Source organism: Anastrepha obliqua, chromosome 3 (genome assembly GCF_027943255.1).
Source record: "Anastrepha obliqua isolate idAnaObli1 chromosome 3, idAnaObli1_1.0, whole genome shotgun sequence".
NCBI lineage: Eukaryota > Metazoa > Arthropoda > Insecta > Diptera > Tephritidae > Anastrepha > Anastrepha obliqua.
In genome coordinates this window covers 77,563,434-77,580,530 of record NC_072894.1, presented here as the reverse complement: position 1 = coordinate 77,580,530, position 17,097 = coordinate 77,563,434, and the positions used below count along the sequence as shown (strand labels likewise).

At 33.4% G+C, this 17,097-nt stretch overlaps 1 protein-coding gene and 1 long non-coding RNA gene across 6 annotated transcripts in view; one reads left to right on the top strand and one right to left on the bottom strand.

Annotated features, from left to right (window-relative positions):
* The first annotated feature begins 355 nt into the window (after positions 1-355).
* Positions 356-5,223, top strand: LOC129243108 (uncharacterized). The gene is made up of 3 exons (XR_008582240.1): positions 356-436; positions 2,180-2,357; positions 5,134-5,223. It is a non-coding gene; the product is annotated as an uncharacterized LOC129243108 (long non-coding RNA).
* Positions 2,316-17,097, bottom strand: part of LOC129243107 (GATOR complex protein Iml1) — a 31,454-nt gene continuing 16,672 nt past the window's right edge. For 3 of the 5 annotated variants that reach the window (XM_054880235.1, XM_054880238.1, XM_054880239.1), the window contains 14 exons: positions 13,219-13,393; positions 12,955-13,149; positions 10,453-10,530; positions 9,934-9,998; positions 7,996-8,109; positions 5,568-5,774; positions 5,410-5,507; positions 5,148-5,315; positions 4,866-5,026; positions 4,627-4,792; positions 3,490-3,602; positions 3,344-3,399; positions 3,178-3,280; positions 2,316-3,094 (listed from right to left, as the gene is read on the bottom strand). In XM_054880235.1, the coding sequence (XP_054736210.1) occupies positions 2,852-3,094; positions 3,178-3,280; positions 3,344-3,399; positions 3,490-3,602; positions 4,627-4,792; positions 4,866-5,026; positions 5,148-5,315; positions 5,410-5,507; positions 5,568-5,774; positions 7,996-8,109; positions 9,934-9,998; positions 10,453-10,530; positions 12,955-13,149; positions 13,219-13,393 (1,942 nt within the window). In that variant the 3' untranslated portion in view covers positions 2,316-2,851. Of the gene's footprint in view, positions 3,095-3,177; positions 3,281-3,343; positions 3,400-3,489; positions 3,603-4,626; positions 4,793-4,865; positions 5,027-5,147; positions 5,316-5,409; positions 5,508-5,567; positions 5,775-7,995; positions 8,110-9,394; positions 9,454-9,933; positions 9,999-10,452; positions 10,531-12,954; positions 13,150-13,218; positions 13,394-17,097 lie in introns of all 5 variants that reach the window. The other 2 variants (XM_054880236.1, XM_054880237.1) reach the window with 2 other exon arrangements.

The following is a 17,097-nucleotide window of genomic DNA, read 5'->3' as shown; positions in this document are numbered from 1 at the left end:
ACATAATAGTTTTTTCTAAATTCTGTACTGATTTAAACTGTTTAAATAGCCTCCAAATATATATATAGTTGTCGTTTGTTATATTGTGAGCTTAAGCCGTTTTAATAATAAAGTAACGAAACAAATTATTGCTATTTATTTGTCGATATGTCGGTCTCAATTAAAAGTCGTCTCTAGGAACTTATGGTTGCGTGTTGCTTTTTGTTAAACTAGCAATGAGCTCACAAAATAAAGATGTAAAACTTAAATCACTATTAATAAAATTATATGATGGCAGCACTCAATTTGTAGTCAGCTGTTTCATTGTAACCGGCGCCAAATCTGTTTGTCAACTATCATTTGTAAAACCTACTAGTGCGTTTGCACGCAGAACGCGTTTACAAATATCACTTTAATGTTGATCTTCAACGATTCGCCCAAGTTGACAAATTAATATGTATGTATATATTTAATATATGTATATTAATATATTTAATTGGCGCTTATACCCACTATTGGGTGTTTTCCCGAACTTTTTCTCCTATTTATGGAGTGTGCCCTAATGTTTTTTTTACAAATGAATGGGCTTATAGTTTTAAAGCCCATCACCATTTAATGAATAGCTTTTTCATGGCACAAATGGACTTGGAAGTTTGCCCTTATACGCCGAAGGGCGACCGCTATTAGAAAAAACGTTTAGTATTATTAGATGTTGTGCACTTCCGAATGGTATTTACGCAACTCTACGGCGGCCGCTACCAAGTGCATATTATCATGAACACACAATAGAGCAAATTAAACTGAATTCATTATTGCTGCAATGTATTAGTCGGTAACCTTTGTTGTGTATTATTACAATAACGAGTTTAGTCCGATGGGTATTATTAATACTGGATAACATAACTTAAACATTAAAATTCGAAGGTACCTAGTCATATTTTTTCATATGTAAACACAAAAAGCGTCTACTTTTATGCAAGCCAGCCGTGTAGTATTTGCCAATTTCAAAATTTAAACTAAGGCATACTTTTGTGTTTAAATATTAAGTTAATGTTTTACAGGGCCCAGCGGAAATCGTATTTTGTGGCGGGTGGTATATCAACAATTATCTCGAAGAATGTGGATTGCAATTGTATTTTGGCTATAAAATAACTAAATTATACAAAAAAAATTTAATAACGCCTTTCTAGGTCATGGAAGAACTTCGAATAATTTCGAGCGAAAGTTATTTATAAAAACCAAATATGCTGAAAACCAAATATTACACATACATACATAATTGGCGCGTACACCATTTTTTTCGGTGTTGGGCCGAGCTCCTCCTCCTATTTGTGGTGTGCGTCTTGATGTTGTTCCACAAATGGAGGGACCTACAGTTTTAAGCCGACTCCGAACGGCAGATATTTTTTTATGAGGAGCTTTTTCATGGCAGAAATACACTCGGAGGTTTGCCATTGCCTGCCGATGGGCGACCGCTATTAGAAAAATGTTTTTCTTAATTTTGGTGTTTCACCGAAATTCGAACTGACGTTCTCTCTGTGAATTGCGAATGGTAGTCACGCACCAACCCATTCGGCTACGGCGGCCGCCGAAAACCAAATATTGCATCAAAATATTTCAATTCGAATCACAATTATTTTGTTCTTCGCGTTACCAAAGGATAATTTAATAAATACTTTTCACTAGACGTGCTCTTACTTTCATTATTATATTTCATCCAATAAAACTATTAAAATGAAGAATAAAATAAAAGAAGAAATAAAATAAAAGAAGAAATAAGAATTAAATTCTGAAAGGTCACATTAGTGGGTATGAGTAACCCTAACGTTTAATTGCTAAAAACAATATTTATTGGCTTCTGTTGATATGAATGTATTTTAACTTATTCTTGTATTTAAGAGATTTACGTTTATAAGTTAGTAAAAGTCGTATTTTTACCTATTAAAATCATAATTTTATTTTATTTATTTTTTTTCAATATCGGTATCACAATAGTACAAAAGTTTACGCCACATACACAAGTAACAACTATAGAAGTGTCTAATACTATATTCAGATTTATTAGATTTACCTAGTTTGAAGAAGAATAGCTTTTTATTTAACATTAGAGCTCAGACTGAAGTTTTGAGGCTTGCTTTGACAGCTGTTTACAACTATGTAAATAAAAAAATATTCGGTAAAGTAATTCTTATATTTTCAGAATTTTATAAAATATTGTTCACTTCTCGGGGCGAACTGGTTTGAAATAAAAATGTTGCTGAATCCCGCAAGCATAATTAAATTCGAATTTGCTGAACTTTGTGTACCCAACGCACTTCATAGAAATATCACATTGGTTATAGTGATTAGATGGGGCCAAACACAACACATTTATTAAAGTAAGTTGAATTTAGTACACACATAGTTACATAAATTACGTTTTATATAAACTGGTAAAGTAATCCATATTAGTATTGAGAGCCCAATTCATAAAACCAATAAATCACATAAAATACGCACTCCTATTACATTTTTCCGACCTTTTTTGCACCAAGCGAATGCGCATCTTTTTGAAATTTTACAAATTAAACAATATCCAATAAGAACAAATATTTGACACTACTAAATGGTCATATTTTTTGTGTTGTGGTGTTTGATTATATACCAGAACTCCAGATACCTGGGTATCGAGCAATGCGAGTCAAGTGCTAAAAAAAAGTCAATATAATCAAAATATTGCTCGAAAAAGGTATACGAGTACTCGTTGCTTAATTGCACGGGCTATTCGAAAATGTGTAAACAAAATCAGAAGTTCTATTATACACCCTAGTCTTCTATTAGTACTTTGGATATAAAAATATGAAAAACATGAAATACACACTAAACCTTAAAACTATTTAGGTTTTCCTTCAATATTGTTATTGTTACTAGTGTTTTCAATTTTTAACGATTTACGCCTCAACTCATGGCAATGTTCCCAAAATTTTGTCAGGCGGTCATCAGAATCCGCACAAAAATCGCGAAAGTCTTTTAACATTTTTAGTTGAAAAAGTTCACCATCTGGCGAGTTCTTAATAACTAAAGATTTCCATTTCTTATTAGGTATCATATGATTCCAGGCCCACAAAAATCCAACCTAGACAAGAAATTTGTTAAATGAATAATTGAAAAAAATGTTACTCAATATGAATCATATACAATATATGTTTGACATTATACCTTCTTTGGGACGTTTGTATTATTTGTATGCCCATAAACACATCGGGTAACATTTGCTTCTTGTCGACTTGGGGAATCGATTTGGTAATTGTTTTTAGAACAACTGAAATTGTATCAAAATTATAAAGATTGTTTCACAAATATGGTATAGATTGTCTCTGCTCACCGAATAAGTACAAACATATGACCAGAACAATGTACGTACTGATATTCCTTAGGTACCTAGCAGTAGAAGAGAGAAGAAGATTAGTTCACAAGGTCACAGCGTGTTTCCAATTTATATTTATAAAATATTTCACCAAATTCACTTACATCTTTATTAAAGGAAAACTTTTTTTCTATCACACATGGCAAAAAACCGAACCTGGCAAGTATGGCTTCTTGAAATAGCAGCATACGGTCAGCTCTACTCTCCTCAGCAAATTCTTGTAATATGAACAGTAGGAACAAGTATTGATTTGATAAGCAATATTTTGTACTGGGTAAATATTCGTAAGTGTATATGTATATGTATGTTTATGAATCTATCAATCCCTGTTAAGTTGGGAGAATAATTTCAGCCAAAAACTAATAACTCCAAAGTCACGATGTTAAGGTACTTGACCACCTTATAAGTTTCAAAAAATTAAATTTTTTTTTTTACATTTTTTCAATCCTTATACTTTTAAAAATCATCACCTGAAACTGTTTTTTTAAATTCGAATTCTAACAAAGTGAAATCAGTGAAAATGTGCAGGCGCATCCTGCACTCATTACTTGCTGACTCAGCGGAAAGAAAATAGCAAGTTTTAACTTTAAACGCGTTTTTCCAGAAATTACTTTTTTTCGAATGGCGGACACTTTATCTCCGAAACTGCTTAGCCGATTTTAATGATTTTGGCCTTGTTTTATTTGTTAAGATGTTTTGTATGCCAATTTACCACATTTTGCAAAAAAAATGTTAATAAAGTATTGCTTTTTAAGCATAACATTGTGAAAAACAGGGGTGTTTTCTTAACTTTTTTTCAAACATCCGCCATTTTTTTATTATTTTTTTTTTTTGTCAGTTTGTGGTAAATTCTCACGCAAGGAACCTTCCTTTTGAAAATTTTGTTTCTCTCTTTTGTTTTAGAATTACCATTTCTAAGATTAACTGTCCGCCGCAAGACATGATTTTCTTCAGGCCTCGACTTTGGCGCCTCCTGGATATATGTTAAAAAAAGAAATTTTAATAAATCAATTTTTTTTGTATTATATAAGCTCTAAATAAAAATTAAAAAAAAAATTTATTTTAATATATTATACAGAACATGAAAAAAAAATTATTGAATATGTTGTACTTTTTAGCTTTCCAAGGTGGTCAAGTACCTTAAATGCATACAATTTGCTAATATATGAACACATTCCAATAGAATGTGAACTGCGTCACCCTGTATGTGTATGTAGAAATTTCGTAGTACTTAAACTTACCACTAAACATAACATTCCTATCAGTCAGAAATTTGTCTGACAACGGTATAAAAATGGGCCCACGCAGTGGATCAGACTTCTCAGTAAATGGTTCTGCCATGGGATCAGCAGGAACTGATATCAATTCATAGTTACAATGATTCGCCTTACGTGTCCAACCCCATATCTAAATAAAATTAAAATTGCTCACATCCTTAGGTAAAAAATTTGTGAATTTTGGTTACACAATTAGCACTTACCAAATCCCACACAATCGGTCCAGACGCTGTGACCCACTCAACAACGAATTCAAAAGCGTTTCCGGGCTGCATAACAGTATGATATTTAACATGACCCCATTCCATACGATCACTCTTTTGATTGACATTGATTTCCAAATGAGAATGTCGGTAAATTTTTCCTATAATTATATAAAAAATACAAATAAATGTATGCACATACCCCATACCCAATTTTTTTGTTTTTTTTTTTACCTGTCTCTTATAATTTTTATTTATTTATTTATAGGTTTATCTACTCACGATTTTGACTATAATCCGTCCAAGATTGCGCCGGGGGTATGTCACGCAAGAATGTAGGTATATTTGGCAGTCTTGCTTCATCAGTCCAAAGATGATTACAACCCTGTAGTTCGATCTCCATCCACTCGTTCTCAAAAGCACTGAGATCATGAAGCGGTTTAACATATTCTGCAAAATTAAAATACATTATTTTAAATAATTGAATATTTTTTTACTTAAAATAATATCAAAAAATAAGTCTCTATTGTTACTCCTACTATACCTTTTGCGCTTTTGTCTTGCTGCGCTATAAAATAAAGGTAAAATCCAGGTATAACTTGCTTATCCCAGTCTCCCGAAGCGTGGCAAATCATCTTCTCTCTGAAATGTTTTTTACGCTTTTAAAATTTTAGATTAAAAATCATTTACGGAATTTATTACTTTCGCATGGTTTCCAATATGTCCAACGGATGTCTGCTGTTGTCCAGGCGTGACTTCAGCCAAAGCAAAGCTTCGTATGAAACAAATGTGTTGGATGGTAGACTAGGTGTCAGAGTGAAAAAGCCTACTCCGGTTAGAGGATGTTTCATCGCCTCAAGTATCTCCGTCAAATTGGAATTCGGTCGTAATTTTATTTCCGTTGCAAAACTTTTAAATTAATACAGAAAAAAATAAACAAAATATAACACTTTAGCAACACATCCCTCTTATTACAGTGCATGTATGCGGTCATGAATCATTTAATGATATGTGAAACTTTTAGATCCTTTTGAAATTTTTTCATACTTGAAACAGGCATAAGAACAAAACAGACATAGAGCAGTAAAACATTACACAGTCATGCGAGGGTGAGTTTCTAGAATGGCTGTACTTGTTTCTTGTAGTTTTTTATGCGCTGAAAACGAGTCTGACCTTCAAAATGCTCCATCACGTCAGGATTTTTGGTAAATGAAGCCTAAAAGGTCAAAAAATGGCCATTTTAGCCATTTTTGATCATTTTTTTTGGGATAGAAAAATTTTTTTTTCAATTTTCGACGAAAAGGTTGCATAGTACAACTCTTTAGCTTTAAAACCCATTGTACGATTTTTTAAAAAAAAGTTATGACATTTTGAAATTAACAGTTTCAGTTACGCCAATAGACGTTATACCCAACGTATACGTAACTGAAACGGTTAATTTCAAAATGTCATAACTTTTTTTTTAAAAATCGTACAATAATTTAAAAAAATGGGTTTTAAAGCTAAAGAGTTGTACTATGCAACCTTTTCGTCGAAAATTGAAAAAAAAAATTTTCTATCCCAAAAAAAATTATCAAAAATGGCTAAAATGGCCATTTTTTGACCTTTTAGGCTTCATTTACCAAAAATCCTGACGTGATGGAGCATTTTGAAGGTCAGATTCGTTTTCAGCGCATGAAAAACTACAAGAAACAAGTACAGCCATTCTAGAAACTGAAAAAAGTTAAATTTCGCAGGCCTGTGTTATTAATAATAGGATAAAAAAAAATTTGCTTCTCAGGTGCATTGGTCACCGGTTATGAAAATTGTTCAATCAAAATGATTTTAGTAGGCAAAGTAAAAAAATCTGAACTTTTTCCGTTAAATGTCATACTACTGTAGGATCAAACTACACGACGATGTAAAGGCAATATTACGCTTTCAAAAGAGTTATTTCACAATCTGGAACCAATTGTGTGCTACTGAGTTGGGAAATAAAGGTAAAAAATAGCAAACTCGGTACATTTTTCAGTACCACTTCGACCAAAATGACGAGGCAGAGCAGACGGCCACAAAATTTGTATTGTGATCGGCATTTTTAGTCAGGCATTAAATATCAGTCAGAAAACTACGAAGAATACCGCATAATGGATAATAATTTTGACTATGTTAATTTTATCGCCGTTTAGGTACCATAAAATACAAAAACGTCAGAAATAGCTAAAAAAGTAAAATTCACGAACTGTTACATAGATTATGCCTTGATATATTCACTTTGGGAAACATTGAGAATATAATGGTGCCATACCTCGCCACACTTTAATGGAGTTGTTTATTATTATTATTATTTAAAATCAGAATCTATCATTCACTTACTAAATTTTTTTTTTTTTGTTAATTGTGCCTTTTAGTGTGGTCAATTTCGTCTAGAAAAACGGTATCGAAAATATGTGGATTGTTCAAGACATAAATTCACGCGCTTTCATGCAATCTAGACGAAATCCTGCAAGGTGGTAGCCGTTATACAAAACCAAACTTTACATGTATTTTGGCAAATTTACATGCACGTTTTTACAGTTTTGCGTTTGAATGTCAAACCACCAAATCGAAAGAGAGCAAGAACAAAAAAAAAAATTCAGCTGCTCTAATAATACCAACATGTTTGCATTCGCCTTACATGCAATGTAAGAGACGCAGGTTTAAGATACTTGTTTGCAAACTAGGCAAGTGCTTTCGAAACAGAGCTTCTAGAACGAGCGTAAATGCAGTCGATAGAAGACAAAAGGCATGATAACAGTACCATATTGTTCTTCTAGGAGAACAAAGGTTTGCACGAGAATAAATAACTCTTACTAGGGCGACGTAAAAATATTTAAAAAATAAAAAATAAAAGTTATAAGTTATAAATTATATAATATTTTTTTTTATTCCTCATTGAAAATAACTAGAAATTATTTATAAATAACTAAAAAATAATAACTAACTACTAATTCAAGCAACCAAATTTTATTCTACAATATAGATATTTCTTATAACAGTTATTTCTCTGCAAAATAACACTATATTATAGTATATTTTTAAAAAGTTGCCACAAAGTTACTCAAATACTATTGTATACATATACATACTTACATATGATAACTGTACTCACCCATCATCATGATCATCCCTGTTGCTTAAATCCGTATTTAATGCGATTGCAGCCGCATCCGCTGCCGGTGATATGCGACCACGATCGACTTTCATCACCGGTTTCGAAACAAAGCTGGCATAAAAAAAATTGAGAATTATTTAGAAACTCAAGCTTAAATAAAAAAATACAAATACCAAACAGGCTGTTGGAAAAACCAAAGATTTCACTACTAGTCAAATCATTTATACTGCGCTAAGAAATATTCGTTTATTAGACATTCGTTTTTGTAATTAACACAATTAATAAAATGAGCTCATTGTTGTAGTAACAGCATTAACACTCCTGAGGACGCCCAGTTCTGTGTAGAACTATTAGACATAAATCATCTTTTTCGAAGGCAACTACTATAGTTGTCAGATCGAACTGGTATTTATTTCAGGATTGCTTCACCTGGATAGACCGCCAATTGAAAAAAAAAACGAAAATGTTCAATAAAAAACACCCATTTGAGGTCTAGTCAGTCTTCAGTATATTTTTCATATATTTGTCTACAATTTTTTTTTTTTTTTGCTTTCTAAATTTTTTTTTTTGTTTCAATCAGTAGATAATTATTGTGATATTAAACTGTTAGCTTTTACCGTTATTTCGTCACATTTTATACTACAGTCTGGCAAGACCGTACGATTATTGAGATGATTTATGCAAGGTGATGCCCCCATAAGGGTTAAACCAAAATTCGATTCACTTTTGGTGAATGCTACAGAAGTGAAAGTGCGTAGCCGACTAGTCGGACTTGATAATTAAGGTTTTCGAGGGAACGTACATAAACGGCATTTTATATGAATATATGTACATAATATATATCGCTCGTTTGCTGGAACAACGTCATAACCCAAAAAGGAAAACCATTCGCAACAAACGGTTTCAAATATGTGCATATATCAAATGACTATGCCCCCCTAAGTTAAAAGTTAATTCACAGTTAATGTTAAATGATATCGCCATGAATTCCTTATTATTTCTTATCTTTCTCATTTCTGCATACTCATACTTTTGGTTATGGAACTTGCAGCAAATTAGCGTACAACAGAATACTCGAACTGCGGTACTAGTACTAATACTAACACTCCAGCTGCGTTCTCTAAAAGCGTACTTTTAGTGTTTTATGCCACTACAACAACAACTCGCATTTAAACTCACCAACTACAAATCGTTAGTTTTTTTGGGAGCACCCTGTTTAATATAGGCGGTTCAATCAAATTTTATTTTCATACAAATCATTACAACTCCATTTGCCGGCAAATAAAAAAGTTTGTTTTACAATAACCACTACTACTACAAATACGAATTATTAGTTGATGTGCTATGGAATGCAAGAACAAATCGGACAAAACTAAAACGTTTCGCTTTGACCAACCTTTGCTGTGTTGACATTAATATTGGATGATGCTTTTCATTAAATCTAGATGTAACATGCTGAAAACCGAGAACCAAATTAAAATGTAGAAATCAAATTAAATCATATTAAATTGAAAATATTTATGTAAATATGTATTACCAAAAGAACTGTAGTTATAGAAATAACAGAAACCTGAGCGGCTATAGAAATATGTATCTATAAATTATTATTATTAATTAATAAAAGTATCTAATAAGAGAAATTAATCAAAAAACCAAACAAAAAAATGTACTCAGAACATTGTGGTGAAAAATTCAAAGACAATCATACATATGCAAATGTTGATAGAGTAGCGATAATAACAGCGCATTAAGTGCATACGAGTATTTACAATATGCGTATAAGTGTGTATGTAAGCAAACACCTCAGAAGTGATAAAGCATTCGAATCAAACTAGTGATATTGATAACGCGTTAAGTGCTGCCTCAACACTGATGCATGTGTATATGTAATAACCACTAACAACATAGGTATGTATTAAATGACAGAATAAGAACCTTGGTCGTTTTTCCGGTAGACGATTGCTGCCAACACGTTCACGAAAAGGCGAATTCATCAGTCCCTTCAGGTTCAAAGAGTTCGTTAGAAAAAATTGCATACATAATTTAATAATGTAATGACATGTAAATATTTATTCTATTTAATTTTTTATTATTTTGCAATGAACTTTAGAGTTAACTATTTTAACTTTAATTCTATGTTTTTTTGGTTGTTAAATGTTACTGGGTTTACGCTTTAATGGCAAAAACTGTGGTTCTATACAAGTGTACAAAGTAAAGAAACCAAAATATAACATTTTTACTGGTCAAATAAAACTCGTTATTATGTCATTAAAAACTGTGAAAGTACATAAAAAATTAAAATTATTCGTTAAGCTACTAATTGATAGGTATAACGGTCGAAAACAAATTGAAAGTACAGTTATTTGTACTTTTACATAATTATAATAAGGAAGAAATGTATGCATGAATGTTTGTATGTATGTAACGCAGAATGTAAAAATTTAAGTAAAGAACCTGATTGGGTTGAGTTCTGGAAATAATGCTGGTACTGTGACGCCGTCGTGTTAAATGACTTTGTGCAGTGGGGCTATCCTGTAAATGATTCCAACTCGATACATAAGCCGAAAGCAACAACAATTTGGAAAATATCAGAAATTGAGTTCACTTGAAGTAGTCAATAAATTTTTAAACGATATAGTAAAGTCGGAAAATACAATATACATAAGCATACATAAGATAAGTATATATACATACATACATATGTATGTAAAAAACAGTAGTATAATTTATCATAAATGGAAAATCATGAGAGAAATTAAAATAAATGTCTGCCATGAAAAAGAGTCTTACAAAGTTTGTACAAAATCCTTAACGATTTTATGTATGTATGTGCCACACAATTCTTCTTCTTGCCACATAATTACATATTATTTAGGTCACTCCATTTACAGAACAACATCAAGAAGCACATCACAAACTGGAGGACCCGGCCAAACATCCAACAAATTATATGTACATATGAGTATATACATATGTATTTTTTTAAATCCAAAAATTGTTTTTGGAATACTAAAATGTTTGTTTGTATGTCAGAAGCTTGGGTTCGAAAATGTCAAAGTCAAACATTTTTATTCCGAGTTTGGTGATTATTTAAAGCGTTTATTAAAAAGTATCCTGAGTTTGCTAAAACGATAATTGTTTTGAATATACCTGATATCGAAAATAAACGCAGGGCTCTGAACATCGTAAATGCCCAACTAATCTCTCTTCGAATCCTTTTTTATGATTAAAATTCTACGAAAATAGCACATTGAATCGGGCTACCATTAGATGAACTTACTATTACGCCAAACAGTCTGCCCTTGTCAGGAGTGGTTTAGTAATATTGCTACCATAACACCAACAAAAAAATAAATAGTTTAAAAAATACTATTTCTTACAGATAAATGGCGCAAAAACTCTTTTTCAAGCAGACAATATTTTAAAGTTTTTTCATTACCAATCAAAACATATCAGCAAATTGTAAACTTACATTTCTTATACATATTTATACATATAATATAATATATTATATTTTCAAGGTATTTTGTTACCGCCTAAAAACACTTTAAAGTTACATTATGTGATTAATTTCATGACGAAAGAAACCTAAAAGTTGGACTTGAGCTCGAAAGCCTTAGGAATGGCAACCATTTTTATTTTTATCTTGTCTCGCTACGAAAATATCTAATATATAAAAAAGGCTTTATTTTTGTATCAATGCTTACGAAAATAGTTTCAATTGAAAGCTAATATCAGACATTTAAAACGAGCGAACAGAGCAAAAACAAATTAGGTACGTCGGTGAAATGGTTGAAGTACCACTCTGGCACTCCCCAAGTAGAATTAAAGCGCCGTTTTGATACCATTATGAGACCTTCAACAGGCAGATATCTACAGCCCGCTAGAGCTGTTGATGTAGCAGGGAGGGTTGATAAGATCTAGGTTGGAGCACAGCTCCAGATTGTCGAAGAAAGGAGCACCCAGTGACCTTAATCGTCTGGTTGCCCAAACCTGGGCACTTACAGAGAAAGTGTTCAACAGTCTCGGAGTTAAATGGTAAACCTAGCTTTTCCGCCTGGTTTTTTCTTTTGACCGGTAAACACAGTTACGAGTTTGGAAATTGAAAGGCGAGGAGTCCCCAGTACTTTCTGAGTCCTGCGTCTATTGTACTGGGGCCTAAGGGTTTTCGAAATGGCACATGAAGAAAAAGAGCTCTATCTCTTCTGCGTTTTCCTGAGAAATAAGTTGTGTAAATTCCCTTTAACAACAGTCAGCGTGATGCCGATGTCCGGGTGGGAGGTCTCTGAGACAAATTCAGTAAAACAGTAAACAAATTATAGAACCAAAAAAAAAATGCCAGTGACATTATTTATTAAAAGAACGAAAGTGTTAACCTGCAACTGTTTTCATTTTATTTTACTTTAAATCGCGTTATATTGTAGAACACGTTAATTATTTTTAGACAGGCCTTCGTAGTGAAGCAAGATAAAAATAAAAATGGCTGTCATCCATGGAGCGTGCAAATCGCACCCCAACTCCTCCTCCTTTGTCATTAAATTAAGCACAGAATGGTATTTGCAATCGGTAACAAAACACCCTGTATATGTACGCAAGTTTAAATATCTTTCATATCTTTCATTATCCATAAACGATAATTTTGGCATATTTAAAATTTAATTATAATACAGTAATAATATGGAAAGTATTAAAAACAAAATGCAGATAAAAATAAAAAAAGTGTATTAGCAATTACGGGATAAAAAGAAATAAAGAAAAACTAAAATGTATAAAAATAAAATATTCATTTGTGAAATGTATACATATATAGATTATTGTACTCAATAATTAGTAGCCGCTTTTGAGAAATTAATTATATTAAAAATGTAAATTTTTTGGAGAAGAGTTATTTATGTCAGTATCAAGAAAAGACAGGAAAGTTAAAGCAAATCATTAATATCCCCGATACTTTCTTACATGTACTCGCTGGCGTTTCACTTTGTTTATATGCACTTCCATTAGGCGCATAAAATCTTCCACTTGTTTCTTTGTATTGTCCACTGCTAAATCTGTATAAATATCACAACGTTGACTACCATATTCTATGATTTTTTTCATCGCCAAATTATCGGTGGGCATCAAATACATTCGATAACGCCAATATTTTAGACTCTGCAAAACAATGAGGTCCACATTTTTGTTAAATTTTATTATGAACAAACATAATGATAATTTTTTTACCTCCATCAATGAATAATCTCTATCGCCACGCGTACAAATATAATGATCCATATAGTTCCAATTGAAATTCTCTAATTTTTCGGTTGTAAAATTAACACCTGATATTTCATACGTTTCATGTTGAGGAGCATGAAAACGATACCTGTAGTCGACATTAATGGGTGGGTAGGGATGTCTGTAATACAGAAAATATTTGTATAATTTTTACGAAAAAGTTTGAGCTACGCGTTTTAAGGTTATTTCAAATAAAAAACTATTTTTGGAACTTTTCCTCTCTTATGTGGGCACGTTCCTCCGCGTAACGAAGTGATCAACTTATCGTATGGGCAGGAAAATTTGCACGTTAATTTGCTCTACGCAGAAATTGGATAACACAAGAACACCGATCATTAAGCGATATAAACAAATCAACAATTTACGTACCAGTCTAATCAGATTTTTTTTCAAATTCCATATAACACAAAGTTTCAAATTTTGTACAAAATTTTTCAGAATTTCATCAAAACTTTCAACTTTTTAATCGGAACTCTTAGAATTTTTCTGGATATGCAGTTTTATAGCTGATTGAATTTTAGTTGAAGAAAGTGCAAGTTTCAAGTGACTACCCGTTTTTTCTTCCATACAAAGTAATTGCTCGTTTTCTTTATATGAAAGAAAAAGCCTAGCACCACCAATGGGATATAAAACTGCATACCTAGAAAAACTCTGGTTAAAAAGTTGAAGTTCGAGTTTATTTATTCAAAAAAGTTCCCTCTGGCCTCGATACATTGTTTTGCGCGATCTAAAAGCTTTTCGAAAGAGTGGTTCAGGTCATTGACCGGAATGTCCTTCAGAGTGTCGGTACAAGCTTTTTGGATGGCCTGGCAAAACGTTTTCCTGTCATGGTCAAATGCAATTTTCCGAACAGGTAGAAGTCACAGCGAGCCATATCAGGCAAATACGTGGAGTGATTGATGGTTAAAATGCGATTTCTGTTCAAAAAATCAGTCACAAGAGTGGATCGATGAGATGGTGCATTATCATGCAATAAACGCCAGCTTCCTCCTTCGCGGTATTCAGAGCGAATTCGACGAATGCGATGCAACCAACGGTTCAAAACGCCCAGAAAGAAAATTGCATTGACGGTTTGGCCCGTACTGAACTGCTTGTGGACAATTCCCTTTGAATCGCAAAAACAAATGATCATCGACTTGATTTTTGACTTCCCCAAACGCGACTTTTGGGTGGTGGCTCGTCTGTGGTCTTCCATTCGGCACGTTGGCACTTTGATTCAGGTTCATGTTAGAAACGCCACTTTTCATCACCTGTGACATGTTGTAAATGAAGTTCTCGTCTTTTCTCGCCTTTAATGAGGTCTTTCGAATGTTGGATTCTGAGCAATTTTTGGTCCTCAGTTAACTTATGCGGAATGAAACGTGGACAGACCTTACTTAAACCAAAATGATAAGTTAAAATGCGATAAATCGATGCTTTGGAAATACTCAACTCCGATTCCATGAATTTCAACGAATTTCACAATAACTTCGGTTCCACTGAACCGAATGTCACCAAGCTTTCACTGGAAGTCAACTAGGGATGTAAGTTCCAACGCGCTAACCCATTAAAAAGATAGCGCCATCAAAAACATTTTTATGACGTCAGTTTTGTTTACTTGGGACTTCACCTTGTATTTATAAAAAAAACAATAGTGGTATGTTTAAAAATTTGCAAAGGAGTATATTTCAAAAGAAAACGTGGGGATGCGAATTAATAGTGGTTAGAATATAATAGAATAGTTTAAGGTTTGCACTTCGGCCTAAAGGTCTTTTGGTTTCCCAACTCGTGAATACGCAACGTATAGCTGCTTATGTGAAAAACAATGATTTTCTAAATTTATCCCGCAAACACTAAGCGATTGGTTTTGCGACTTGTTAATTGTCATTGCGCACGCAAGGCTCGTTTGAAGTCAACCGAAAGATCAGGCGGAATCATTCGTATTCGAGGAATACATACATTTTCACCTGCGCACTTTCCGTTAATAATGGTTGCCTCAATCAAATTCGACATATAGTAAGTCTTTTCATCGCAAATCGAGTACCGTTGCAAAGTCGCGGTGGATTCAAATTACGCAATATCATAATAACTGAACCAACTTTGAGTTGCAAGCTATGTGGTGAAATCCTGGTATCTCCAGAGAGTTCAAAAACTCCGTTGGATAATTTACTACATCATTGGGATTTGTTATGGAATCAACGGATTTGTATGTCCCCAAATCGCCATCGATTTTTGATTGAATGGTGAAATTCAGTGCGTGTATATCAATATTCTTTGCGACGAGAATTGCTCGTTAACTTAACCAAGCATAATTCTGATAATTCTCATTAATGTTTGGGAAAACATTTTCAATAAGAGCTAATTGAGAGTCTACAAATCGGCAAAAGTCGTTTGTAAAAGTAATTAATCCAGCTGTCGCATCAACTGGGACTTTTCCATTTCCAACAGCTAATAATTGTTTGGAAAATTGTGCGGCACTGTGATCATTTTGAAGTTGAACTCTCATAGGTATTATTGGTTAGCGATAATGTTTTTACGTTATTCCACAATGGTGATCCCTTCAGGCAAGCATTCAATTCATCTACAGGCGTTCCACGGGGAATTACTGGCAACGTCTGCCTGAAATCGCCTGCCAACAACATCATCAAGCCGCCAAAGTTGTTGTTATTTCGCCGAAGATCCTTCAGTGTGAAATTAAGTGCTTCAAGTGATTTCTTATGTGCCATTGTGCACTCATCCGAAACAATGAGCTTGCATTGCATCAACAATGTTCCCATTGCACTGGATCGGGAAATATTGCATGTTGGAGTATCAATTGTGTTGTGGTGGTGTAAGTAATGGATCCAGTTTGACTTTTCCACTTGCGCAGCACAATCCAGCCGTTTCTCTTTGAACTTTAACGCATTGCAATATCGGCATACAGTCGGCATTGGTCCAATATCTAAACTGTCATCATCACTGTAGTTCGCAGTGGGATCATATTAGAATGCCAAGCGATTGTATGATGCCAATGATCTTCGTGTGCTCACGCGTTGTCTCAATCGAGCATTTTCTCTTATTATATTTTGTCTTTCTTCGCTTAAGTTCTGTGAATACGCTTGTTGCTGGCTTGCATGTCTTGTGCGACGGTCGATGTTCGCACGGATTTGGATTATGGACAGACTGGTGAATTTAACCTCAAATTCACGATCCACATAATTTACACAGTTCAACTTACCACCTTAAGAACAAATGCCTGCTGTTGAAGTTGAATAAAAATTTGCACAATACGCCTGATTGATTTGATGGTTTCCAATTGAACTGTTAGGAAACGAATAACTTTAACCCTAATTTCACCGGTCATGCCGGTTTTAAGTTCGCGTTTGAAAGAACGTGCGTATAATAAATGCCACATGAAATTAACTGAACAGAGTACATGCTATAAACCTGACGGAGCCCGAGACCATTCCAACGAATGCAAAACCGTGGAAATCGGTTAGTGCGTTCTGGAGTTATAGCGTCAGGAAGGAAAACCTGACTTATTTTTATATTATAGATTAAATTATATTACAAGACAACGCTTCCAAATTGTTGAAATTTACTTTGAAAAAATAAATCTGTTCGCAAAGTTTCGAAGAAGACGCCGAAATGTCGATTCGTCGTCATTCTCAACTTATTGCCCATTGTCCTTCGACTACGTCCAAAGTTTTATGTAAGGTTCTTGGCTTACGTGCCTATAAAGTACAGTTCGTACAAGAATTGAAGGCGAATGACCATAAATTGAGTCGCATTTTTCCCGATTGTACTCATTTAGATTTATTATTCATTTACATTAGGAAAAGTAGTCAAACATTGTACTGATCGAAT